The sequence below is a fragment of the Aethalodelphis obliquidens genome, unplaced genomic scaffold, assembly GCF_003676395.1.
Source record: "Aethalodelphis obliquidens isolate GAN/ISIS:26980383/991018 unplaced genomic scaffold, ASM367639v1 scaffold41, whole genome shotgun sequence".
Classification (NCBI taxonomy): Eukaryota; Metazoa; Chordata; class Mammalia; order Artiodactyla; family Delphinidae; genus Aethalodelphis; species Aethalodelphis obliquidens.
Genome location: NW_020837985.1, coordinates 16,189,217 through 16,213,909, shown reverse-complemented (window position 1 = coordinate 16,213,909; position 24,693 = coordinate 16,189,217). Strand labels below are relative to the sequence as shown.

Below are 24,693 nucleotides of genomic sequence, written 5' to 3'. Positions count from 1 at the left end.
ATCCACTGCCTCCACTTCTTGGCACGTGGCACGCCCTGACAGTTTCACAGGGATCTATACGTTCCTAATTTCCTGTTCCTACTCATCAGGCACAGGAGGAGGCTGAGGGCCAGGACCTTGTAGAGGAGTGCCTTCTCAGTGGTCAGTAATCACTGGGGGATAGGTGGGTGGGTGAGTGGGTAGATGGGTAGATTGGTGGGTGGGTGGGTGGATGGATGGGTGGATGGATGGATGGATGGGGGGGTGGATGGATGGGGGGTGGATGGGTGGATGAGTGAGTGGATAGGTAGATAGGTGGGTGGGAGGATAGGTAAGTGGGTAGATAGACGGATAGAAGGGTGGGTGGGTGGATGGATAGATGAATGGGGGATGGGTGGATGGATGGGTGGGTGGAGGATGGATGGATACATGATGATCACATCCCTCCCCAACAGTTCCCATAGTTCCTGACACACTGCCCCTACAAACTGGCCCCATGGCCCTTGCAGCCTCCCTGCAGCCCTGCACCTCTCTAACTGCCTGTTCTTCCTGGCCACGGCCCGTGTTCCCCCTGCACCTTCCGACCTCCACACTTCTGCTCAAACTGTGCTTCTGCCCGAGACCCCTCCCTCACGTTCTCTTCAGGGAAAAGGTGTCCTCCTTGAGTGTCAGCCACTCCGGGAGCCCCCCCTGACCTCCCGGGACGCACCTCCGTCACTGCACTGCCCATAGTACGAGGGACTCGCCGCATGTACCCCCTGGCCCGGGTGCTGGCCTGGGGACTGGCGGTGCCAGGGCTGAGGGAGGCGGGTGGTAACAATGACACGCAGCTCTCTGACTACCCCTTGGGGGGAAGGCCCAGCCCTCCCCAGGCCCACCTGGCCCATCAGGAGCCAGACGTTAAGCTCTCTCCTGCCCGGTCTCCCCAGATTCTGACCCTCCTCCCCTCTGAGGGCCGCCCCCACTTTAGGGCCTTTGCAAACTCTTCCCTGTGAGTACACGAGACCCCACCCACCTTTCCCTTTGCCTCCTTGTGTCTGGGAGGACACCGTGCTCTGGGTGCCCACACGGCCCCGTGACCCCGAATCACAGCCCGGCCAGTCCAGACCGATGCCCCGCGCCCACCTGTGCTCTCCGCACTGCGCGCAGGCCTGCGCCACGTGCCGCACAGGAAACTGGGCCCGGGACCCCAGAAGCCCCCGCCTCTGCTTCCTCTCTGACCCCTCTGGGTGTACCCAGCTGCCCCGGTCAGTGGCGGCGCTCCTGGTCCGGGGGACTTCCACACCCCTCGGGACCCCTGACCGTGGACTTCCCTGGGAGGAGTGTGAGGCCGGCTGGGTGGGCCCCCTGCTGCCTCAGAGCCTGAACTAGGCGGGGAGAGACCGTGCTTGACTGACGGGGTCGGGGGGACGGTCGGAAGCCCTGAACCCGAAGCCCATGTCCCTCCCCTACTGGGTCAGCCTCCTCCCCCATCCGCCCACCAAGTCGGGCCGAGGCCACAAAGCCCAGATGAACTTACACATCCGTCTCATCCCACAGGATACAGGTCTGGTTGGTGGTGCCCTGGAGAGAGGGGAGGGGTCAGGCCACCTGCCGCCCTATGAGCCGCACCCAAGGGTCACTGTGGGGTCCACCCGTGGGCGTGCCAGGCGCCCTCCCTCCGCTGTTCCCCAGAGACAGAGTTTTAGGAGGAGGAACTGAGGCCCAGAGCAGGGAAGGGACTGGCTCAGCCCCTAGCCCTGCTGTGTGGCTTTGGGTATCTTCTGTCCCCTCTCTGAGCAGAGCTGGGCAGCAGCGGCCGAAGCCCAACTCTAGACGCCCCGCTGACCAGTCCAGCTGAACGCAAAATGGGCTAACGCAGAAAGCCTGGGGCTGGGGGCACAGGTGGGGCTCAGCAGACACCCCCGTCCCGAGGGCTGCGGTGCGGTGACAGCAGGGTTCCCACTTGTAAGGGAGGGAAGCCAAGGCACGGAGAGGCTGAGCAAAGCCCCAAGGCCTCACAGCGGGAAAGGCAGGCCCGGATCTTCTCACAACCTGGCCCGGCGCCGCCCTGTCCTGGCTGGGTAACCGGGGCGGCTCCCGGCGCTCGGCTGGTCCCAGGGCTTCGTGGCGCCGGCTGCTCTGAGGCCCGAGGGAAAGCCCCGAGGAGCAGGGTGTAGAGGGTCCGTGAGGCCGGGGCAGGTGCATTTCTCAGCAGAGGACGACTCTCTCTTCCCCGAGGGAATGGCCAGGCCGACGGGGCTGGGTTGAGCCTCAGCTCCCACACGGCCCTGCTGGGTGACCCTGGGCAAGTCCCCGCAGCTCTGCCAGCCAGCATCCCCACCTGTCACTCGGGCGTAAAGGAGCTCTCCCTCAAGGCTGATGCGAGGTGGGGACGTGTGAGCACGCACCACACGTGGGATCAGGCAGAGGGGCACGCGCACGCAGACGTGCACACGGAGGGCACTCACGTTGTACATGTGGGCGAACTCGATCTCCAGGGGTGTGAGCAGGGAGCGGGGAGGGGGCTTCACGGTCACCGAGATGACCTTGGAGTTCAGGACGGTCGTGTTCCTGGGGGAGAGCCGGCGGGCCGTGTCGGGGTCAGGAGCCCTGCGCCCTCACCTCCCCCAGGCCTGGCCTCCCTGACCCCCACCCCGCGTGCCCGCGGTGCCCACCTCTGCAGCGCCAGGAAGCTGCCCAGGTTTCTGTAGAGCACGGTGCCCACCACGAACACAGACGAGTCATCAGCCTCTGGAAGAGAGCACCGCGGTCACCCTCCTCCCGGCCACCCACAAACCAGGACCCTGCTTGGGCAAGGGGAGTGTGTTTCCCCCCACCGACTGCGGACGCAGCACTGCCTGGAGCTGGGGGGACTGCCTGGGTCCCCCTGAGTGACTCCTGAGACCCAGGGGCTGGCAGGGCACAGTTCATCTTCCTGGGAACCAGAGTCACCTTCTGTGTGACCCAGGCAAGACCTCCCTCCCTGTGGTGAGGGCGTCCATCGGTCCATTCAGCCAAGATTGCCTGGGAGTCTCCCAACACAGGGAGGGCAGGGAGGGCTTCCTGGAGGAGGGGGCAACCTGGGGAACACTGAGAAGAAACGGACGCCACCCTAGCTCTCGAAGCAGCAGGCCAGACTCCAGAAGGAACTTCCTGGGGGGTAGCCTCGGACTCTGGGGGGCCCCTCCCACACCCCGAGGCTCCTCACCTGCCAGCCCCGTGGAGAAGACGCTCTTGGACACAGTGACCCTGTCCTCTGGCACCTTGGCCCAGTCGCCTGTGGCCCGCCAGCCCTTCATAGGGAAGCTGATGTCCGTGGCTCCGCTGGCCGGGAGCTTGTGGATGCTGAGAACTGGGGTTCGGGAGGGAGTGAGAGACGACAGAGACGAAGGAAGACAGAGACAGTGAGACGCGAAGCCGGTTCACGAGAGGAGCCTCGGCCCTGGGACGGGGAGTGGGCCCCGGAGCCCAGGACCATGACATGGGGGTGCTCCCGGCTCAGAGTGGGTGCAGCGCGCATGGGGCCACCCAGCCAGGCGGGAGCCTGACACCAGCCTCCCCATGAGGTCCAGGGCCCGGGCGGCTTCCTGGTTCCTTCCAAGCCCTCAAATGACACTCCCACCCCAGCAGGAGCCCTATGGCCCTTATGAGGACCCAGGCCTGGACCCAGTCCCCGTGGCCCCAGAGGTGCCAGAGACGGGTTCTGCGGGCAGGTCTGCGGCCACAGAGGGACCCACAGGGCGTGGTGTCCACCTTGGTGCCCCTCCCTGGGACACTGGAGCCCAGCCCTCCCCCTTTGGGCTCTGCTCTGTAACAGGGACAGGGACAGATCCCCCCTCACAGGGCCGGGACTGTAAAGGGGCCAACAGATGGACCAAGGTGGAGTGGGGACCCGGGAAGGAAGGTGCTGGGTGTGGGGAAGGGCTCCACGCAGGGTGGAGGGGGACGGGCTGCGGGGACACAGCACGTATGGGGAGAGGCCAGGGCAGGGAGAGCTGGCAGCGTGTAGCTGTTTCTCCCGAGCTCTCCCTGTGGGTGCCTGGCAGGCCTCCTGAAGACACCAGCCCCAGTGGGCTCTGTCCAGCCCCGCCCCAGGCTTCCCAGAGGTGAAGCGGCAGACGGGCCTGGGAGGACAGGAGGGGGTGGGGTGGGGTCCCATCGTCTCCGAGCCCCTTCATTCCAGGCCCACTCACTCCAGGCAGACACTGCTCCCCTCACCCAGCACTCACGGCCTGGGTCGGGGTCTGCACTGGGGCGGCCTTAGGTGTAGGGGGAAGGGGTAGGGGCTTAGGAACCAACAGCCTCACCTGCCCGGCTGTCACCTGGCCTTCCCCCAACCCTGGGGCCTCTTCCCCAGCAAAACCCCACTGACCAGCTGATGCCCACCTCCATACCTTTGCTTGTGCAGCGCCTGCCCGCACTCTTGTACCCCTCCAGGCCTGGCTTACCCAGCCGTGCCCCCCTCCCCCACTGGCCGTGCCCTGCCTGCACCTGTGTGGTCAGCTCTGGGGCCCAGGGCACCTTCCCTGCAAGAGGGACGGGCGGCCCTCTCTGGGCGCCCAGCCCAGCACATGGCTGGCCCTCTGTGGCTGAGGCCCTCACCAAGGACAGAACGAATAAGCAAATTCATCCGCGCCACACGCTTCCGAACCCCAGTCATGTGCCTGGGACTGTTCTAACGCTGAGGATGCAGAGGAAAGCGAGACCCTCTCCCAGAGCTGACAGGGAGCGGAGGAAACAGACAGTGACCCAAGTAGGGAAGAAATAGATGGACTGTGGTCTGTTGGGCAGTGATGACCCCTGGGTGGGGCACTTCCAAACAAGGTGGTCAGGAAGTCCTCCCTGAGGAGGTGGCCTCCGGAGGCCCCTGGAGGAGGTTAGGCTGCTTGGATTCCTGGGGCAAGTGTTCCAGCAGCAGGGCGTAGGGAGCGTATGATGTGTAGGGTGCGTGGGGTGTACAGGGCGAATGGGTGCGCAGGGTGCGTGGGGTGTGTGAGTATATGCGTGGGGTATAGGGGGTGAATGGGGGTGCATGGAGTGCACGGTGTGCGGGGGGCGTGGGGCGCACGGGGTGTAGGGTACACGGGTATGTGAGTATATAAGGGGTGTAGGGGATGAATTGGGGGTGTAGGGTACACAGGGCGCATGGGGTGCACGATGTGTAGGGTGTGTAGGCGTGTGGGGTACATGGGTGTGTGAGTATATGGGGGGGCTAGGGGGTGATCGGGGGTGTGAGGGTGCGTGGGGTGGGATGGCTAATGAGGACTAATGGGAAGGACTCCAGGGCCTCCTTTGGTGACAAAGGGTGGGCCCTGAGCGCCCCTCCAGGGACCACGGGCGGGGCTGGGCGGCTGGGGAACCAGACTCCACAGTGAGGTCCTGGGCCAGGGGGGCTGAGAGCTGCAGTAGCCACCCGGTCCCATGCCCGCTCACGCAAGGCTGCATGAAAGCCCTCCCCTCTCTGGGCCACTCTAATCTCACCGTGAAGAAAGGCCCAGTCAGCCCAGCGAGGAAGGGAAGGAAGGCAAGGAAGTCCCAGCCGGCCTGGTGCCACCACTGATCCCACCTGCCAGGTGACCTCCATTAGCACCTGACCCCCCAGGCCCAAGTCTCCCCACCTGCGAGATGACGGCTGTCCCTGATCCCCTGGCCTCAGAGGTCTCCCCAGCTCTGGGGTCCTGAGCTCTAAGGCAGAAAGGCAGGGCCAGCCAGCACTCTGGGAACCTGCAGTTTAGCAAACGTTTGTCCCGGCCCAGGCAGGTCCCCAGGTGTGTGCTAAGGCAGCACAGCTGAGCTAGGATATGTCACTAGAGGCCCGAGTGTCTCTGCAAGGGATGTGACAATCTCCCTCCTAGGTGCTGTCAGGACCACAGCCGGGTCCAGCGCCCACTCCTGGGTTCCCCACCGTGAGGAGGAACCCTGACAATGGAGACTGTCGGGGGAGGCACCCCAAAACAGGGAGGACTTGACAAATGAGGCCCAAAAGAGCTATTTAAGAGGACGCGGATGACAATCGTTAAATGTAACTGCTCTAGTATTTGTGCCGACGGTCGCCACCGAGCTCTCAGGTCCCGGCCCACTTACTGCTCCTTCGGACCCACAAGGCCAGCGCCCCTGCCTTCCCATCAGAGAGAGTCGCTCAGTGCCACGGAGCTGGGTGGAGCCAGGCCCCTGTGACGAGGCACTTCTGGGAGCGGAGGACCACGGAGTCCTGCCTTCAAGGTCCCTGCACTGGGGGCCCCGGGGCGGGGTGGGGACAAGTACAAGTGGGCCCCCAGCCCCAGGGAGGTGGAAGCAAGGGACTGGCTGTGGCTGGGACTTCCTGGTGTGTCCCACGATTCGAGGTCTCCAGGACCTTGTATGGGTCTGAGAGCCCCTACACCGACCCCCTCCCGGGGTCACATCAGACCATCATCAGAAGACTCGGGTCTGTGCACCTGAGGATACAGAGGTCATCTTAGAACCCGGCCCGGGGGTCCTGCAGGAGGCACCTGGCACTGCTTGTTTATAGACAAGGAGACTGACCGAACCGCCCTGCCCATGACTGCGGGGCAGGGGCCTGGAGGTCGGCGCAGCGAGGGCTGGGCTTACCCAGGTTGTCTGTCACCTGGTACGCGTCCCGCAAGTCCTTCATGCGGAAGCCGATGACGTCCACGAAGTCCTCCACCAGCCGGAACAGCTCCTTGGCGTTGGGGCCCATCTGGAGGGGAGGCGGGGGTCAGGGACATAGCGGGGAGCAGCCGCGCCGAGAACGCCGACAACCGGAGCTCAGGGTCCCCAAAGACCCCTGCGCCCCAGCAGGGACACGCCCTCTCACTGCTCTGCCTCCGCCGGCCTCCTTCCCTCGTCTGTTCCCTCCTCATCAGGGTCCTGTCGGTCACTCCCTAGCCCCGCAGGGCTCTGGACCTGACTTGGGAAGCAGACGGGGACCTGAGTCTCCATCGCCACTGTGTGCACGGGAACCCTGAGCCCAGAGGGGCCGCTGCGCTCCAGCCCGGTGGCCAGGGGTCCAGCTGGGAGGAGAGCGGAGGGTCTCCGGCCACTGCGGTCCCCACTCCGGGTGCTGCCCTGGGCACAGGAGTATTGGCAGGTTCCAGGTCAGCCTGGGAGGAAGGGAGGCGGACCAATTTCTCCAGATGAGAAAACGCCACGTCCCGGTGTGTACCCCACGGCCAACACGTTTTCTCATGCCCCTCCCCAAGCCCCGCGTGGTGCGTCCTCTGACGGGCGGGGAAGCCGAGGCCCGGAAGGATAAGTGACGTCCTCAAAGTCACGAGACTGGCAGAGGCTGTGCTGGGATTTGAACCCAAGACCCCACCCTGAGCTGGCCTGGGGCTCAGGGAGCCACCAGAGAGGCCCGTGCCCATCCTGCTGCTCTGGCCGCAAGGGTCCCGGACTGGCATCCCTACCAGCTGGGCCTCCTCCCACTTGTCCCGGTTCTCCTCCGCCAGCAGGTTGCTGATGATCTGGACAAAGTTCTGAAAGGAAGAGGGAGAAAGGCCAGTGAGCAGAGGATGAGGCACAGAATCACGGCCCAGAACGTGCCCAGGGTCAGGGCTCAGCGCGGGACCAGGGTCAGAGCTCCATCTGCGGTCAGGGCTCGGTCTAACGCTGGGGGGGAGGACCGCCCTCCTGGGCGCCCACCTGTACATCCCCCGGGGTGGGGCTGTAGTACGCCCTCCGGAAGATCTCTGTCATGTTCCTCAGGACATCGATGGTGGAGAGCAGGTCCCCGCTGTAGCTGGTCCCGTCCTGGGAGATCTCTACCAGTGTCTGGATGACCTCGGAGACCCCCTCTCCGGGCAGCCCGCGCTGAGCCTTTGCCAGGTGCTCCCGGGTCTGGGGAGGTGGAGGGTATGAGTGCCATGATTCTGCAGGTACCAAGGACCTCCCATGCCCAGAGGGTCCTCTGCAGCCCGCAGCCAGTGGCCGTGGCTGACTCACGTCCACAGGGTGTGCCACTGGGGACACAGGGCTATGTCTGAGGACGGAGGGCAGAGGCGAGCCCTGGAGTGACGGGTGGGGCGGGAGACCCCGGGGCCGGCCTCACCATCATCTGGATGTTCCGGTAGTCGATGGAGACACAGCGGATGTAGGTGGGGGGCTCCCAGTAGGCGATGCCCACCTCGTCCAGCTCACAGCGTCGCAGGATGAGGCCTGCGGAGACGGTGGGTCAGCTCCGTCTCCCACTTCTCTGGTAGATGCCCGTGTCCCGGGTGGGAGGCCCACCCCCGGCTCCCAGGCACAAGCCCCTCTGGATGAGACCCTGCAGCCCTAGGGGCAGGCACTCGCCTGTGGCCTCATTCCAAGAGCAGAGTTGGCGTGGGGGCCGGGCATCCCTTAGTTTCTTTCACTCAAAACATTTCTTTTTTTAAGTGTTTGTTTGTTTGTTGCTTTGTTTTGTTTTGTTTGGCCGTGTGGCTTGTGGGATTTTAGCTTCCCAACCAGGGATTGAACCCCGGCTCTCAGCAACGAGAGCTCGGAGTCCTAACCACTGGACCGCCAGGGAATTCCCTCACTCGAAGCATTTCTGAGCAGACGCCACAGGCCAAGCACTGGCACCTGGCAGGAGCCAAACCTGCAGGCATCCCACCGGCGTGGAGGCAGAGCCCCGGGCCGAGTGAGGGGCTTCAGTGTCCAGCCCAGGGCCTCTCCTCGGGCCCCTTCCTATCCAGAGCCCCAGGGAGAACCCAACGGCCCGGCCCCTGCCTAGCTCCACCCCTGGGATCAGGGGGCCCCCGATGGCCCGGGTGTGCTGCGGACACTGGGCAGCCTCGGGGCTGACTGGCATCAGGTGTCGACGGCCTGGAACACAGGCACAGCCTATGACTCAGAACTTACTCCCAGGGAGCCAGGCACAGCTGTGCACACACAGCGGTGATGACCTTAGGGAACTGCCACAACCCTGTCACCCAACAGGAGCCACGGGGCAGGACAGGACACCACACCTGCTGCACAGCATGGCGCAGAGTCCAGACGAGAGGTCGCACATGCAGACAAGAGGCCAGGGGAGTCACACCAGTCCGTGACGTGTATTTATTCATTTGGCTTCCCTGTATTTGTAAGACGCTACCCAGAACATGTATTATTCTGGGTAGGGGGGCTACAACCACAGCTGGAAATACACAGTCTCTACCACGTGGACCAGCCCTGTCGGGTGGTGGGGAACTCACAACACACTTGTTTTACAGAAGGAAAACCAAAGTTCAGAGAGGTTAAGTCACTTCCCGGATGTCACACAGCAAACAGGGGTACAAAACTGCATGCACTCCTCAGATAAGAGGGGCAAAGAAAACCAAGCCAAGCTTGATGCGTCCGGCCCCTTCTGGGAGCCCACCCTGCTTCTTCCACACCTCCCATCACTCCACAGGGCTGCACGGAGATTAAGATGACCGTGTTCAAAGCCAATTTCCTACTTAATGGCCCCCAAGCCCAGGGCAAGTGTGTTAATTCCTCTGTGCCTCAGTTTCCCACGTGTAAATGGGTGACTTTGTGGGACATCGCACTAAAGGGCTTCATGCTGGCGCTGGCTCCTGGTGAGCTCTCAGGACGCGGCGGCCCCGGACCCCCGCCTGTACTGTGCCAGCCTCTGTGTGCACAGGGCTGCCTGGGCAGGGTCTGGGCCACGTGCCCTGAGCTGATAGCTCCGTGGGCGGGCCTGAAGGGGCATCTCAGTGCCTCCCCTGCACCTCTGTGAGGAGAGGACAAGAGCCCCGCACAACACCTGCCCCACCGGCCCTCACCTGTGGCGTTGCGAGGACACCGCACTGCAGCCACCTCTCCGGCCGGGGTCTCCTTCCAGATCACAGCGCCCAAGCTGTCCTCAGCGCAGATCTCATGCGGCTCTGCCAAGGGGCTAGACACGTGAGTGGGGGTGGGGCACGGGGGGCGGGCCGAGACCTGGCAACAGGGTCAGGAAGGCCAAGGCCCTTGCGAGACATCTACCCTCACGAGGGGGAGTCCTTCCCCAGCAGAACTAAGCTCCAAGCTCCCTCCCCCGCCACTCAGGAGGCCCCTCCCCAGAGTCCAGCGGTGGGGTGGGAGTGCGGGACGCTCACCGGGACACCGCTGGGCACTGCACTGCCGGTATTCATCTTGTGGGCCCCGGCAGGCTGCTCCCCCGAAGAAGGGCCCCAAGCAGGCGCGCTCCCGCCGCTGCGTGCCACCTCCACACGTGACGCTGCAGCCACCCCACGGCGTCCAGGCCTGCCACTTCCCGTCCACTGTGGGACACGGCCATGCACAGAGCCACGAGGATGGGGGTGAGGAGGGTACGGACACAGGGACGCAGGGGCAGGAAGCCGCGAGGAGAAAGAAGTCGAGACCCAGGGCGGGGAAGCCAGAGCCCAGACTGATACAGGATCAGACAAATGCCTCCTGTGCACTGGTCCCTCACGGTCACCCCCCCGCCCCCCACACCCCCAGGGCCGTGTACAAGGGCCCACCAGGAGCCCCCCGAGGTCTCACCCCTCCCGAGTGGCTCACGCCCACCAGATCCCCCCACCCGCAGGCCCTGGAGCAAAGCCCTGACCTGGACACTGCTGCAGGAAGCAGTCTCGCGTTTCCACCCAGTGGCCCTGGCACTCGGCGCCCCCGTACGAAGGCCCGTTGCACTCGCGCGTGCGCTGCTGCCGGCCCTGAGAGCAGCTGGCGGAGCACGAGCTCCAGCTTGACCACTCATTCCAGTTTCCATCCACTGCCCGGCCCAGGGGAGGAAGGGGACAGGAAGGCAGCGTGAACACCCAGGGCCCACACCCAGCCTGGGGCACAGGTGTGAACACCCCACAGGTGTGCCCCCCCCCACGAAGTCTGAGGCATGGGTGTGACACCCAAGAGGGCCCATCACCCCAACGCCCACGGTACGCGAGTGAGAACGCCCCAAGGTCTCCAACCTTCAGCCTGATCACAGCCTGAGCTTCCAACCTGAGCCCCCTAGCAGGTGGGTCTGAGCGGGCAAAGCGGGGCTCCCAGGGCAGGGCTGGCCGGTGGCCCACTGGGCCCTTCCCTTCCCTTCCCGCCCCTGTCCCACCTCACCCAGCGCCCTCCCTCTCACCTACCAGGGCACAGAGCGATGTTGCAGAACTTGGTTTGCTTCTCCGGGCCCTCACAGGGGTTGCCTCCAAACTGGGGTGGCCTGCAGGTGCGCGTGCGGTCCCGGAAGCCGCGGCCGCAGGTGCTGGAGCACAGGCTCCAAGGCGACCACTCGTCCCAGGCGCCATGCACTACGGAAGGAACAAAGCACTCTGCGACCCCTGTCTGCCCGAGCCCGCAGCCCGGTCACCCGCCCCTGATGCCCCGCCCTCTGACCCGGACGCCCCGCCCCCTGCTCCTGTTATTCCCCCGCCCCCCACGGCGCACCGCCCACCTGGACACACAGCGGAGTTGTTGCACAGCCGCTGCTCCCGCAGGGGCCCGCTGCACTGCGTGCTGTAGGAGGACGACACACAGAAGCGCGTGCGAGTCTGCCAGCCCTCACCGCAGGTGCTGGAGCACACGCTCCACGGGGACCACTCCTCGGCCGCGGGGTCACCTGTGGGCCCAGACCTACAGCATCACAGGCCTGCTGCTGCCCCTGCACCCGAGCTACGGTCAGACCGTCAGGCGGCCGCAGCAAAGCCCTTGAGCACCCCACCCGTTTTTTATTCTCGACAGTCCCCTTCTCCTCACACCACTTCCCCTAAATCCAGTGTGCCTGGAGACAAGAGCCTGGCACCTGAGAGGTTAGTCTAATTATGGAAAATTATTACAGTCATTACTTAGAAGCAACAGCAATTAATAACGTATAGTACTTGCCCAAAGACCTAGTCCCCTGAAACCAACTTTCCCCACTTCCCAGGGTTTTAGTGCATTTGCGTTGTCAGCCCCGCCCAGCCGCTGCCACTCACCTGTCTGCGGGGCAGGAAACCCAAACTGCTGCAGCTCGTCTCCCAGCTCCTCGCGCCGCCGGGCATCCGTGGACCGCAGGGACTGGCTCCGGGAGTTGGTGCGCCCGGCGGCTGCAGGGCGGGTTCAGGTAAGCGTCCAGGCCGTGGCCTGCAGCCCCCGCCCTGCAGCTCTAGAGGGGCGCTCTCGGCCCTTGGTCCCTCGGTCCCCAGCCGCAGCGGGGTCCGGGCTTGTCAGCACCAGGGCCACTTGGCCGCACCGGACAGGTGGGAAACTCGGGACCAGGGCACCCTGGCCTGGCGCCAATCCCTGTCTGGTCCAGTCTCCCCTGCCCTGCGCCCCTCCCTCTCTTCCTCCGGGGCCCGCAGGAGTCACCTGCGGGTCAGCACGTCTGAATGGCTACTGCTCTCCGCTGCTGAGCATCCCGGCAGCGATCCTGCCCCCCGCGGCCCAGCCCCGACACCCCAGGGCCCTCTCCAGGCTTCGGAGATGAGCTCCTCTCCCCAGGAAAGTTCGTCGGGGAAAAAACAACCCGAAGAATGACAATCTCATTATAACTTGATTTAATTTTATGGAAGCAGCTAAAATATGCATGAGGTCATTAGAGAGCCTTATTAAAGAAATACATCCTGGAGGCAGCATCCGGCTGGGACAGTCGGGTCTGGCCAGGGCTAGGGATGGCGGTGGCGGAACAAGCCCCTCAGCCGGCTTTCCACGTGCACCCCAGAATTCCCAATCCACAGTTGCTAAGAAAGGCCCATCCAGTCCTAACACCGGGTCCCACCCTTCCTCCTGGGCCCTTACTTCTACTGGTCCCGCCCCTGGAAGGCTCCACCCTCTGACCCCGCCCCTGTCCCAGGTCCCGCCCCTCGTAGCCCAGGCCTTGCCTGGCCCGGCCCCGCCCCGAGCGCCCTCCCTCCCTCCCTCACCTGGCCAGGCCCTGCCCGCCCCTCCCCGCCCTTTTCCCCGCCCGGCCCGGCCCAGTCCGGGTTCCTGCCTCCACCTGACCCCGCCCCGAGCCCCTCCCTCCCCCGGCTCCGCCCGGGACCCGCCTGTCCGCGCACTCACGGCCGCAGGCCTTGCGGTTGCACAGGCGGCCCTCCTCCAGCACCCCCTCGCAGCCGCCGCCTTCAATGCCCGGTGCGGGCAGGCAGGTGCGCGTCCGCGTCTGCAGGCCTCCCCCGCAGTCCCGCGTGCACTCGCCCCACAGGGACCACAGCTTCCAGCCGCCTGGTGGGGACCAGAGGGCAGGGGTCAGGGCCAGGGGCAAAGGGCTGCGGTGTCTTTCGGGGAGTGACCTCTAGGGGTCTCCCAGGCAGGGATCTGGGGCACAGCAGCCCCTGCGAAGAGGCCTCCGCGTCGGAACCAGCATAGCACCCTGGAGGGTCAGCTAGGAGGCAAGTGTGGGCCTGGACGGGGTTGGTGATGGAGTGTGAAGCAGAGGCCGACAGGGCCGGGAGGGGCAGAGGTGCCAGGCAAGTTGTGGTCCGGGGCCCACCCCACTTCTCTCTGGAGTCTCTGTGCTCTCCGGCTCTGTCTACAGGCACCTGGGCCAGGGTCTCCACTGGCTTTGAATCCAGGTCCCCAGTGTGGGGCTGGACACAGAGCTGGAGCCCCAGGTGGGTCTGGAGAATGAATGAATGAATGAATGAATGACACCCCTGCCCACCCCAACGGCTGCCTTATATCGAGGGCCGGGTGATGGGCTGGGGGCAGAGGGGCTCTCCTGCCTGGCACCGAGCCTCGCGCCCTGCTGAACCCCCTCCCCATGGTCCTCAGTCCAGTATCCTCTGAGCCTCAGTTTGCTCATCCCCCCATCCCCTGCCATGACCCATGTGCTCATTCCCCCAGCTCCCGCAGGGACACCAGAGGTGACCGAGGTCCCACCCCTGGTAGCCGAGTGGGGTCTCACACCCAGGGCCCCGCCAGACGGAGCGTCCCCCAGACCCAGCAGACACTGGCTGCTGAGGGCCTCCAGGCCCCTATGGCCACCCTCCTTCAGCCCTCTCAAGGGTCTTCTCCATCCCGGCCCCGTCCCCCCAACCATCATGACCTCGTGCCCCTGAAGTTCTGAGCCCCTTGGTGGCCCCAGTGCCACCAAGGACACTAAGAGGGACAGCCTCAAAGTACTGGGGAGCCATTGAGGGGTGAGAAGCAGGGAGGCCACACATCTCGGGCCAGAGCTGGAGGCTGCACTGATTCGCTCAGGAAGGGCCGCTTCATCCAGGCTTTCTGTTCAAAGGCCACACTTACGGTGCCCAGATCACTCCTGCCTCGAGGGACTCTGGTGCCGCCACCCCATTTGTCCTGGAGAACCCCAGGGCCCCTACACTCCCAGCATAGCAGGGTCAGGGCAGACTCAACAAGGGCACGCAGCCTCACCGAGCACCTACTTTGCGCCGGGCACCCTGCACACAGCCAGCCCCCCGAAACGGCACCCATGTATGAGGAGGCGAGGAGATGGCATTGCCAAGGCCCAGCACTGGGAGCTGCACTAGAGCTGGGCCACTGCCCCATGCTGCCTGCTCACCCGGGGCTGGAGCAGGGGAGCCAGGCTGGCCGAGGGCAGGTCACTCCTGGCCCAGCAGGAGCGTCCCTGATGCCTCCTGGAGGCTGGCTTATCTGGGGAGCACATAGGGTGGGAATGAGGACTGTGCAGATCCTGGAGGGTGGGCACTGGAGCCGAAAGGCCAGGTTCACATGGTGGCCCCAGCACCCACGACCATGGGATGGTTAAGTCCACCCTGCCCTGGCCTCACACCCCTCGCCAGGGGACGAGGGCACTACTTCCTAGGACTTACACCTGTGAGGGTAAATGGCAAGAAATGGCTGGGCGACGACAGGTGTGGGCGTCACTGGGGTCGGAGTCGATCCCAGAGAACTCTGATTGGCAGCAACTTGGGCGTCCAGGTGCTCTGGTCTGTGGAAGGCCGCTTGAAAGGTGCCAGAGCCCCTCCCAGTGGTCCCTGCGCCTGTGCTGGGAACCGACCAGCAGGGGGCGCCGGAAGCAAATGAACGGGAGGCGGGGGAGGGAGCCCAATTTCCCCAGTTTGGAAGGCGGGGCTCATTTCTCCCTCCACGCCCCCAAGCCCTTGAGGAATCTTCTCTCCCCTTGCAGAACCCACCCTCCCATACGTCTCACTTCCCCCTGAGCCCAGAGACGAAGAGCATCAACGGGCCAAGGGCACACAGAAGTCAAGCCTCCTGTCCTCCAGACTTGCCATGCTGGTGGGTCACGCAGGTGGGTGGGGCAGGTGGGCGGGCCGACGCACCCAGACAGGGACCCGTAGCCGGGGCCGGCTCGGACCTTAATCGCTGTCGTCTGGGGGTGGGCGTGGACCCGGCTCTGCCCCTCGCGCACGCGCAGTAACACTTGGTTCCTAGCCGTGCAGCGGCGGCCCAGGGAGGAGCTTCTCACTCTGTGGGAGCCCGACTGAGCTTTGCAGGGACCCTCGCTTCAGGGGGCCGAGGGGCCCGGTTCTGAGCCCCTTCCTGGGTCTGGGCGTGACGGCTTGTGCTCCCACAAGGGAGGCCTCTCTGCTCCCATTGTTCAGATGGGAAGATCGAGGCCTGCCCTAGTGACGGGATGCGCGTACTCCCCCAGTTACGAGGGGGCCGAGCAGGAATCGCCCAGGTTGTTGGACCCGGCCCATACACCCTTCAAGGACGGTTGCTTCCCTCAAGGCCGGCTCTCAGGGCGGCATCCTGGGCAGGCGAGTACTGACTCCCCCACCCCTGTCTCCCCCACTCCGTGCCAGATGCCTCAGGAACCTCGAGTCCCAGTCCACCCAGGAACCAAGTGCTCACCCCACTTACAGCAGAGCAAACTGAGGCTCAAAGAGGGGTGGTCCAGACAGTCAGGGGCTGGCGATTCCCCCCCCCCCCGGAAGGAGGATCTGCCCTAGAGTTGAGGAGGCATGGAGGCCCGAGCCTCAGAAGACAGGCGCCAGGGTCCCCAGGGCTGAGTAAGAACCAGAAGTATGGAGGACGCTACACAAATACGACTTCGTTGTGGACAGAAATGTCCATGCCCTGGGGGTGAGAGACAAACAGGCCAGGGCCCCGGGGGAGGGGGTGGGGAGCCCCCAGGTGCACACGGCAGGACTGGTGGGCAGGACTGGTGAGCGGCTCGGCCCTGAGGCTGCGCAGATATGGGGCCCTCACTGCTGCCACTCTAGGCGCCTTCACTCTGGGGACCATCAGCCCCGCAACCACGCTCACCTGGCAGGTGCAGACAGGGAGGCCAAGTTACCCACCGGACGGACAAGGAGAGGAGCTGGGACTGGACCCATGATCAGATTCCAAGCGCTCCCCCTACACTGCCCCCCAGGCAGAGGCTGCCCGCCAGGACCACCCCCAGCCTGGCACTCCAGGCCTCAGTGGTCTCACCTGCTGAAGCCACCCTGTCCCGTCATACTGAGACAAAGGAACAGGGAGGCCTGGAGTCCAGGGAGACAGGCCTGCCGGCAGGGACAAAGTGCACACGTCCTGCCTGGCCCCCCTTGCTGCCCCAGCCCAGCCCCCGCGCGGAAGCCTGAGTGACGCGGAAGCTGGAAATGGGTGGGAGAGAGAGGGTGTCCATGCTGGCTAATCGCGGGATGCCACTTGGTTCCCATGGCAACTGCCGCAGAGCTCAGTCTTTCAGGATAGACTCAGGTTAGGCCTCCGCTGCCAAAACACCCACAATTTCAGGGCTGGTTACCTTGGTGACCCAGGGGGTGGGGATGTGGTGGGGGGAGGGGGAGGAGAGGAGGGGTCATATCGGGAGAGGCCAGGCAGGGGGTCCACTGGCTCAGAGCACAGACTGCCCCCCAGGCCTAGCCCTGACCCTGACCACACACTGGGCCTTAATCCTCTTCACAGATTGCCTTCTGATCCTGGACACAGGATCCCTGATCCCCTGTCACATACTGAGCCCTGATCCCAGTCACGGACCGATCCGACCTTGGCCGCACTCCCACCACCGATGAACACTCGGTTAATGGCAGCTGCTGTCTTTGTTATCATTTTTATTTTTAACGTGTGTCCCCCCCACGGCTGACACCTGATAAACGTTCGCCAAACAAATGCAGCCGCGACCAGGGAGTCACCCAGGCGGGGCTCCTGGGGCCGCAGAGCTGGGCACAGGGGAACTCAGGCCACCCTTTCCTGGGTGGCCACGGTGCTCCTGGGCCGGGTGGGCTTTGAGGGGGCAGCAGAGGAGTGGGCAAGGCTGGGGGGTGGGCTGCCCCTCCAGGCCCGGAAAGAAGCCGCCATTCTTCCCGGGCTCAATGCCCCCTCTGTCTGGAAGCCTCATTTCCATCTCATTAAGGGATGAATAGAGCCAATTAATGGCCGCCAGGCAGCCTTGGCCGCCCAGGAGAGAAAGCACACGGAGAGGGGGGCTCCTGGCCCCCTTCCCACCCTGGTGCCCCAGCCTTCAGGCCATGGCCTCCCTGGTCCCTGCGCCCTCAGTCAGCTGGGATGAGGGCGCTGGGGGGGAGGCCCTCTTCCCGCTGGGCCTTCCCGCCTCCTGGGTCCCCTTTGGAGGAGGGGAGCGGTGCACTTCCCGTCTCCTCCAGCAGAGGTCTCCCCAGTCTAGCAGGTCAGGCAGCACCCGGCTGGGGGGTCAGGCCCTGCCCATTCCCGCCCCGCCCCTTCCCCGACCGTCAGGCCGGGTTCCGTGCACATCCACCTCGGCGAAGTCCAGCCCCTGTGCGGACCCCTACCCCCCACCGAGTGAAGGTGTGTACTGCGGCATGCAGGCTCCTCCTCTCAGCCCCCTACATGGATGTGCAAATGAGGACCACAGGGAAACTGGACAGCTCCCTGAAGCCCCTCTCCAACCCAATCCCCAGTCCACAGCGCCCCTGGCTCCACAGGTCCAGACCTGGTGCATCCTTCACCAAGGCCTGCAGCTCCCACTATCGGGGCCCGAGTGACCAGCAGTCTGCCCAGCTGCCGCAGGCACCCCTGGATCTCAGGACGGGCTGAGAGCCGTGCCCACTGCCCACGGGGCCACTTGCCAGAGAAGGAGGACAAGGGGGTCTCCTCCAAGCGTGGCAGAGGCGCCAAGACCCTATGAGCAGGAGCTGTGCCATCCCTGTTTTCACAGAAGGGAGGCTGAGGGGCGACTTGGCCCCGTCTGCAGGGTTGCTCACTTTCTCAATGCTGCTTTCCCTGAGCCAGGCAGGTGCCCCCTAAGAAGGGTGCCCGTTACAAGCTCGAAGGGCTGGGTCCCACCTGGCTTTGCCCTTCGGCGCTGGATGACCTGGGCAGGTCTCTTCTCCTCCCTCAGCCTTGGCTATACGACCGACAGCGCTTCTCCCCACCTTTTAGGGAAGTGGGACCCCAGCAGGGCCACAGCTTCCAGTCTCTCTGGCCACCGGGTGGTGTGGGGTGAGCTCTGGCCTCTCGTGGCAGTTCCTCTGTGGGTGATGCCCCGTGCGTACTTATTGTTTTCATGGGGTCACATCTTGCTATTTCCATCTGGAATGGGGGCTGTCTACAATGGAGCCTGAAACCGTGTTTTCCAGATTTTTCTAAATTGCCCCCTTGTGCAAAAGCGCAGCTCCCCTGGCTGGAATGACAAACCCAGTCCTGGCAGGGAGGCCCTAACCCTTCCTACTCCCACCCCGACCCTGCTCCCCACCCCCAAGCGCCCAGTTGCCCCCAAACTCCAGAGACACGCCCTTCCCCCTGGGATTCCCCACTCGTCCCTCCCCCCAGCCCAGCTCCCCTCCACAACCTGCAGGCCCCAGAGAGGGCTCGCAGCCTCCCCCTGAGGGAAGTTGTGGGGCATTTAGGGTTGGAAAGACTCCAAATCCCTTGGGGGGGGGGGTTTTCAGGGCAGGGGCGCCCCAGCTGAGAGGCGAGGGGCCTGGAGGAGGCGGGTGGAGTGCTCGGCATCTCCCCTGGCGTGTGGCCTTGGGCAGGTCACGGCCCCCAGGCCGGCATCGCGGCCCAGCACATGCCCGGGATGTCACACACTCACACGCTCAGGCTCCAGCCCACCCCCCACCCCCCGCCCCATGCAGGCATATGGAGGGGGCACACGGGCACACACACACAGGGACACACACACAAGGAGACACACACACGCTCACCCCCAGCCCTCAGGATGCGGCTTCTTCATTATCTTACATGTCACTTCTGCAATAAAATTCTTTAATTAAAACGTGAATATTTAAAACAACCCTTGAGAGAAACGGCACATCTCACCAGAGGCAGAAAAACGCAGAGAGACTCTGGGAGGGGGAAGGAGGGACAGCCCGAGAGCACGCGGGAGCAGGCAGGCAGCGCAGAGGGGCAGCCGGCGGGGCAGGGGAGAGGGAACAGTTGCTCTGGCCTGAGGAACGCTTGCCAGTCGGATGCGTGACGTGGCCATGTGGCATTTGGACAGGCCGGGCGGGGGCAGGGCTGAAAATGGGCCACAGGCTGGCCTGGGCCTCCTGCTTGCTCCGGCTCCGGCTCCGTGGCTATGGAGGGACGCGCCTGACCCAGCCTCCCCTGGCATGCGTGAGGGGACGCAGCTCCCTGGGCACAGGCTCGGCAGGCAAGATACGGGGTCTGGATCTGCTGTGTGTCTTCTGAATTACTGCTGGACCTCTCTGGTCCGTATACCACCCCACCCCTACGCACACACGAACACACACACACACACCCTCTCCTTCTTGCGGGAGAAGCCCCAGGCAGGACCACCAGGTGACCAAGAGCTGGCTCTGCTCTCTGTCTCCCCCTTACAAGCTGTGTGACCCTGGCTGCTGCCTTAACGTCTCTGTGCCTCCTTCCACTCAACAAGAATTAATCAAGGGCCTGCTGTGTGCCAGGTACTGGTCCACACACGGGGCTTCGTCAGAGAGCAGGGCAAACTCCCCTGCCCTGTGGTGGGTACATCCTGGCAGGGGCGGAGAATAAGGACACAGGAAATTCTCCAGTGCTCACAGGCGATACCGTGTGGGAAGAGAGAGAAAGAGGGAGAGAGAGAGAGTGTGAGGCGACAGCAGGGCTGCGGCTGCTGCCGCTTTCTGCAGCAGGGCCAGGGCGTCTTGAGAAGGTGCTATCTGGGCAAGCACTCAAGGGAGGGAGCCCTGTGGGCACGTGGGGAGGGTGTTCCAGGCCAGGGAACAGCCCATGCAAAGGCCTTGGGCAGGGAGGTAGGTGCCTCGCTGGGGAGCCATCTCTGGGCAACTGGCAAGAGTTAACTAGTTAAGATGTGGGTGCTTCCTGCACAAAGGAAACACGCAGAACGCGGCTACTGCCACTACTAAGATCAGGTTTACTCCCAAGGTCTCAGAAGCATCAGGACCTTCTGAGTCCAGGGCATGGGCACGGGGTCTGAGCTGCCTGTGGGCCTGGGCGACCATGTCCCGTGGCCCCTGCCCCGCAGAGTCGAGCTCCTCGCTTCATGGTGGCAGCCCCAGCCCTCATGCCCTCCGAACTGTCTTCCACGAGACTGCCAGCCCTGCCTCGTAGCCTGGACTTCCGCTTTGTCAGGATTGCTGAAATCGGCTCGCACAGAGCCAGCCTAACACACACACACACACACACACACACAGCAAGTACATACCACAAGTGCACACCTGCACATGCTCACATGCACACGCGCACAAACACGACGCACTGCACACAGGCACGCACACATGTATACACCACCCATACACTCATGCACAGACTCACACACATGCCCGATGCACTGCACACACGCACACATACACCGTGCACGCACAGCACACATACTGGCAACGTGCATGTGAACACACACAATACATGCCGTGTGTACACACACATGCACGCATGCATACTTGTACACATGGATGCATGAACACACACATGCTCACGTAACACACGGCACACATACATGCACATGGACGCCTGAGCACATGCACACACACACGCACGCCTGCCCACCCCTTTCCAGCACCAGTTCCAAACATGCCCATTCTCAGAATCTCTGTGCAAGCCCGAAGCACCCAGCTGTGGTCTCCAAACAGCTCCGCTCCTCCAGTCTGCCTCTTTGCCCCCCAAGCCCTCTAGATCCTCTACCTCATAGTAAACACAGATAGTGGCATTTCATCACTGACGTTGCTTCTGCTTAGAAACACTTTCACCCCAGTTCTCATTCCTCATAACAATCAAGAAAAGAAGACTTTTTACTCTTTCCATTTGAAAGACAAGGCCCGGGGACACAGCGAGTGTGGGGCGGGCTGGGATTTGAACCTGACCTGGTCCTATCCTGGGGCGCCAGGTCCCAGGCTCCCTCTCAAACGACATTCCCACCAGATGACCCACGGGCCTGTCACGGTCAGGTCCCGCTCTGTCCTCTGGATCTTCCACCCCAATCCGGTCCTCCCCGCCACTTCCCCACCTCGGCCGAGGTCCTCACTCCTGGCCAGAAACCTGGGAGGGGTCCAGCCGTCTCCTGCCTCCACGCCCACATCATTTGCATCAGCAAGTCCGTCAGCTCCACCCCCCCCAAGATCCTCCCCCTTCCTCCCACCCAGGCCAGCGTCTGCTCCCTCCTGGATGCCTGCAGTGCCCTGTCCCTGCCCCGGATTCCCCCTCTGAGCCAGACATTGCATGTACAGCCCCAGCGATGTCACCCTTCTGCTTAAAGCCCCCCATGGCCCTTCAGCTCTCATGATAACATGCAAACTCCGTCCAGGAGGCCTGTCCACCACCGTACCCAACTCCAGCAGCAGGGCCTGCTCCCTCCAGCACCAACGTCACAGCACCACAAGCTCCTGCCACTTGCCACACATGTATCACACCAGCCCCGTCCCCTTGACCTTCTCCCGCAAGCTCCACACGGCTCCAGCTGTACCAGGTATCTACCCGGCACGGTCACTGCCCCGAGATGCTAACAGAGAGCAGCTCTTGCGCTTTGGTTTCCAGTGTGGGCCAGGCCCCAGGGCAATCAGGTCTGAGGTGACTGAAGAGTCCCTCAAAGCACTCAGCACTCTGCCAGCGAAGACGCTGAGGCTCAGGGGCAGGTGACCACTGGGGAGTGGCTGAGCGACATGTCCGGCCAGGCCCCTGCCCCACTGGTCCTCCTGCATCCGCCCACCTCCCAAACTAGCCGCCGGCCCGGCATCTCTGCTCCATCCTCCTCCCTGCCACACCCTGAGGACCACTCCCACCACCACGCTGCGGGGTCTGCCCACGCCAAGGTCACAGTGACCTCTACCTTGCCCAGCCCGAAGGTCAGCCCTCCCAGCCTCCCACGCCATTGCTGGGGGCCCTGACACAACTGATGGAAGATGGGGCTTTTCTGCCGGCTTCCTGGACACCACACCGCCTCCACCTCCCGGGGTGCTGCCCGCCTCTTCCCTCCTCTCCTGATCCCCTCCAGCTATGCTCACCGCTCCACGGAGGTTTCTAATCTGGGATCCACGGCCCGGGGCCCATGAATAGAACCATGTTCCAGGATAGCTGGTTTCCTCTGTAACCCCACGTAGCTTCTCTGATGCCTTTACAGACGTCATTCGGAGGAATCCATCGGCCTTACTGGCTCCGGAGACACCAAGAGCCCTGGACCATGTCACCTGGTCTCATGGTGACCTGCCCGCATGAACGCCCAGCCCAGCCTGGCCCCGGACGCCTGGCACGCTGTCTGGTGTCTCAAACTCCACGTTCGGTGAAGAGCTGTCCCCTGACGCGGCCCCAGCCTCCCGAGACACCCTGGGCGTCCCGCTCCAAGCACGCACAGGGTCTCCCTCCTGCCCGATGCCAGGGGGCCCGCTCGGTGTCCCATTCCACTGATGGCGCCCTCCTGTGCAGGTGGCCGTCTCACCGAGGAACCCAAACTGCTAAGAAGGTGGGACCAGCTGAGCACACGCCCAACGCCACCTTTGCCCTGCCCTGCCCTCTGACCCGCACGGGGCTCACCCGCACCCCTCCCAGAACCTCGAACATGGTCCCCTGACCTCCAGGTGACATGCAGCCCTGCCACCAGGGTCCCTCCCCCTGCGGTGTCTTCATCACCACCTGACGTGCCTGTTTCTTGTGCTTTGCCATTTAACACCGCCCAGACCCAGAAGGCAGCTCCACTAGAGCGAGAGCGAGAGCGAGAGCGGGGCTTTTGTTTTGTTTTGTTTTGTTTTTGTTGTTTCTTGTCTTCCTTGCGTGTCCCCGGCGCCTAGAACACCTCACAGGCGCTGGGTAACTAACTGCTGCTTGACGGTTTGCATGGCTGTAACCATGTGCAAGCCCCACGCTGCATCTCCTTGACCACATGAGTCCACTCTGCTCACTTTTTCTCCCGTGTCCCAGGAGGCCCCTGCAGACCCCAGCCACAGGCCACAGCAGCCTGCTGGCCCATGAGAATGGTCCTGCCTGCGAAAAGGGAGGGACCGGGAGGGACCCTCCCCCCAGCCAGGAATCTAAAACTCCCTCATCCTGGGAGAAATGAGACCCGCTCTTCCTTCCCTCCCTCCCTCCCTCCATCCCTCCCTCCCTCCTTCCCTCCCTTCCCTGAGCACTTAGCACCACCCATGAGGCAGGCACCCCAGCACCCTGGGGGCCAGAGGCAAGCACCCAGGCTGCCCATTCTCAGCGAGCCTGCAGAGAACTTCTCTCTTTGCACTTGGCTTCCCCGAGGGGCTCGGGGGATTGGTGGCCAGGGCAGCCCTGCAGAGAAGACCCTTCCCACCCACCGTATGCCCAGAGAGCCACCCCAGGGCCTCTCCTAGCCGTCACTCACCTGGAGTGCCATCCCCGCCCCGGTCCTGGGTCAGGCTGGTGAGGCAGTTCTCGGGGCCACCAGCCACGCCGTCCCTCAGGCAGACATCCCCGCGAGGCACCAGGGAGCCGGAGGCAGGGTCGCCGGTGTCCCCGCCCAGGCAGGCACAGGGGGTCTGCATGATGCCACAGGGGTGTGAGCTGCGGCTGCCAGCCAGACAGGCATCCAGCCAGCGGCACAGCATCTGGCAGGCGGCCCGGCTGGGGTTGCGGTTGCCCACGACCAGGTACTCCACGGAGAAGTCGTCGCTGGGACCGGGGGGCCCGTCCTGGGGCGCGGGGCCGTCGTCCTGCGGCGGCCGCTGCCGCTGCATCTGCAGAAACTGCTTGCTGGCCTGCAGGAAGGCCAGGGGCGCCGAGGGGTCGCAGAGCCTCAGCACCTCGTCGAAGCTCTCCACGCCCAGGTAGGTGCGTGTGGACTCCAGGAAGGAGTCGAACTGGTAGGTGCGGACGCGGCTGGGGCCGCTGCAGGAGGGCGCCTTGGCCACCTTCACGTAGAGCGTGTAGCGGCGCGGGTCCGGGTTGCGCAGGGTCCAGGAGCAGCGCGAGGCGTTGGCCGGGAACACGGCGGCTGCCGAGAAGTACCCGAAGAACTTGCCCTGCACCAGCGTGGCGCACGGCTCGGCCCCGGGCCCCGCGTCTGTCCCCGCGGCCGTGCCTGCCTGGTGCCCCAGCAGCAGCAGCAGTGGCCCGAGGATCCAGAGGGCGCCCGGGGCGGCGGCCTGGCCCCTCATCCTAGCTCGCGGGGCCGCCAGGGTTCCGCCGGCTGGGCAGGCAGGCGCGAGCCAGGCCTTGACATGCCAGGGTCCGGCAGCGAGCGGAGCGGGCCGGGGCCGGGGGCAGGGCCTTCAAGCGAGGGTAGGAGGAGGAGACGGCTTCAGGTGCCTGAGTGGGCAGGGGCGGCTCCTAACGTCCGGGACCCCAGTGCCCGCCTGTGGCCGCCAGCAGCAGCTGGAAGAGAAAGAGCAGAGAGGGTTTGCGTGAGCCCCTGGGGGAGGCTGGGACTTGGCACGCTAGGGGCAGTGCCCGCCCCGGGCTCTGGGCCCCCGACACAGGCCCTGGCCTCGCTCTCAGGCACCTGCTCTGCCCACCTGTCTGTCTGCCACCTGCCAGCATGTCCACCTGCAGGGG

The 24,693-nt window shown here is 64.2% G+C and overlaps 1 protein-coding gene across 1 annotated transcript in view; it reads right to left on the bottom strand.

Moving 5' to 3' along the window:
* ADGRB1 (adhesion G protein-coupled receptor B1) overlaps nt 1-24,296 on the bottom strand; it is a 69,299-nt gene extending 45,003 nt beyond the window's left edge. The window contains exons 1-16 of the mRNA XM_027078008.1: nt 23,525-24,296; nt 12,913-13,074; nt 11,847-11,957; nt 11,327-11,491; nt 11,021-11,183; nt 10,493-10,668; nt 10,020-10,184; nt 9,705-9,806; nt 8,012-8,118; nt 7,606-7,800; nt 7,371-7,439; nt 6,553-6,661; nt 3,170-3,313; nt 2,637-2,712; nt 2,430-2,532; nt 1,499-1,542 (exon numbers count right to left, since the gene is read on the bottom strand). Coding sequence (XP_026933809.1) covers nt 1,499-1,542; nt 2,430-2,532; nt 2,637-2,712; nt 3,170-3,313; nt 6,553-6,661; nt 7,371-7,439; nt 7,606-7,800; nt 8,012-8,118; nt 9,705-9,806; nt 10,020-10,184; nt 10,493-10,668; nt 11,021-11,183; nt 11,327-11,491; nt 11,847-11,957; nt 12,913-13,074; nt 23,525-24,296 — 2,663 coding nt within the window. The remainder of the gene's footprint in view (nt 1-1,498; nt 1,543-2,429; nt 2,533-2,636; nt 2,713-3,169; nt 3,314-6,552; nt 6,662-7,370; nt 7,440-7,605; nt 7,801-8,011; nt 8,119-9,704; nt 9,807-10,019; nt 10,185-10,492; nt 10,669-11,020; nt 11,184-11,326; nt 11,492-11,846; nt 11,958-12,912; nt 13,075-23,524) is intronic.
* Between the last annotated feature and the right edge of the window lie 397 nt (nt 24,297-24,693).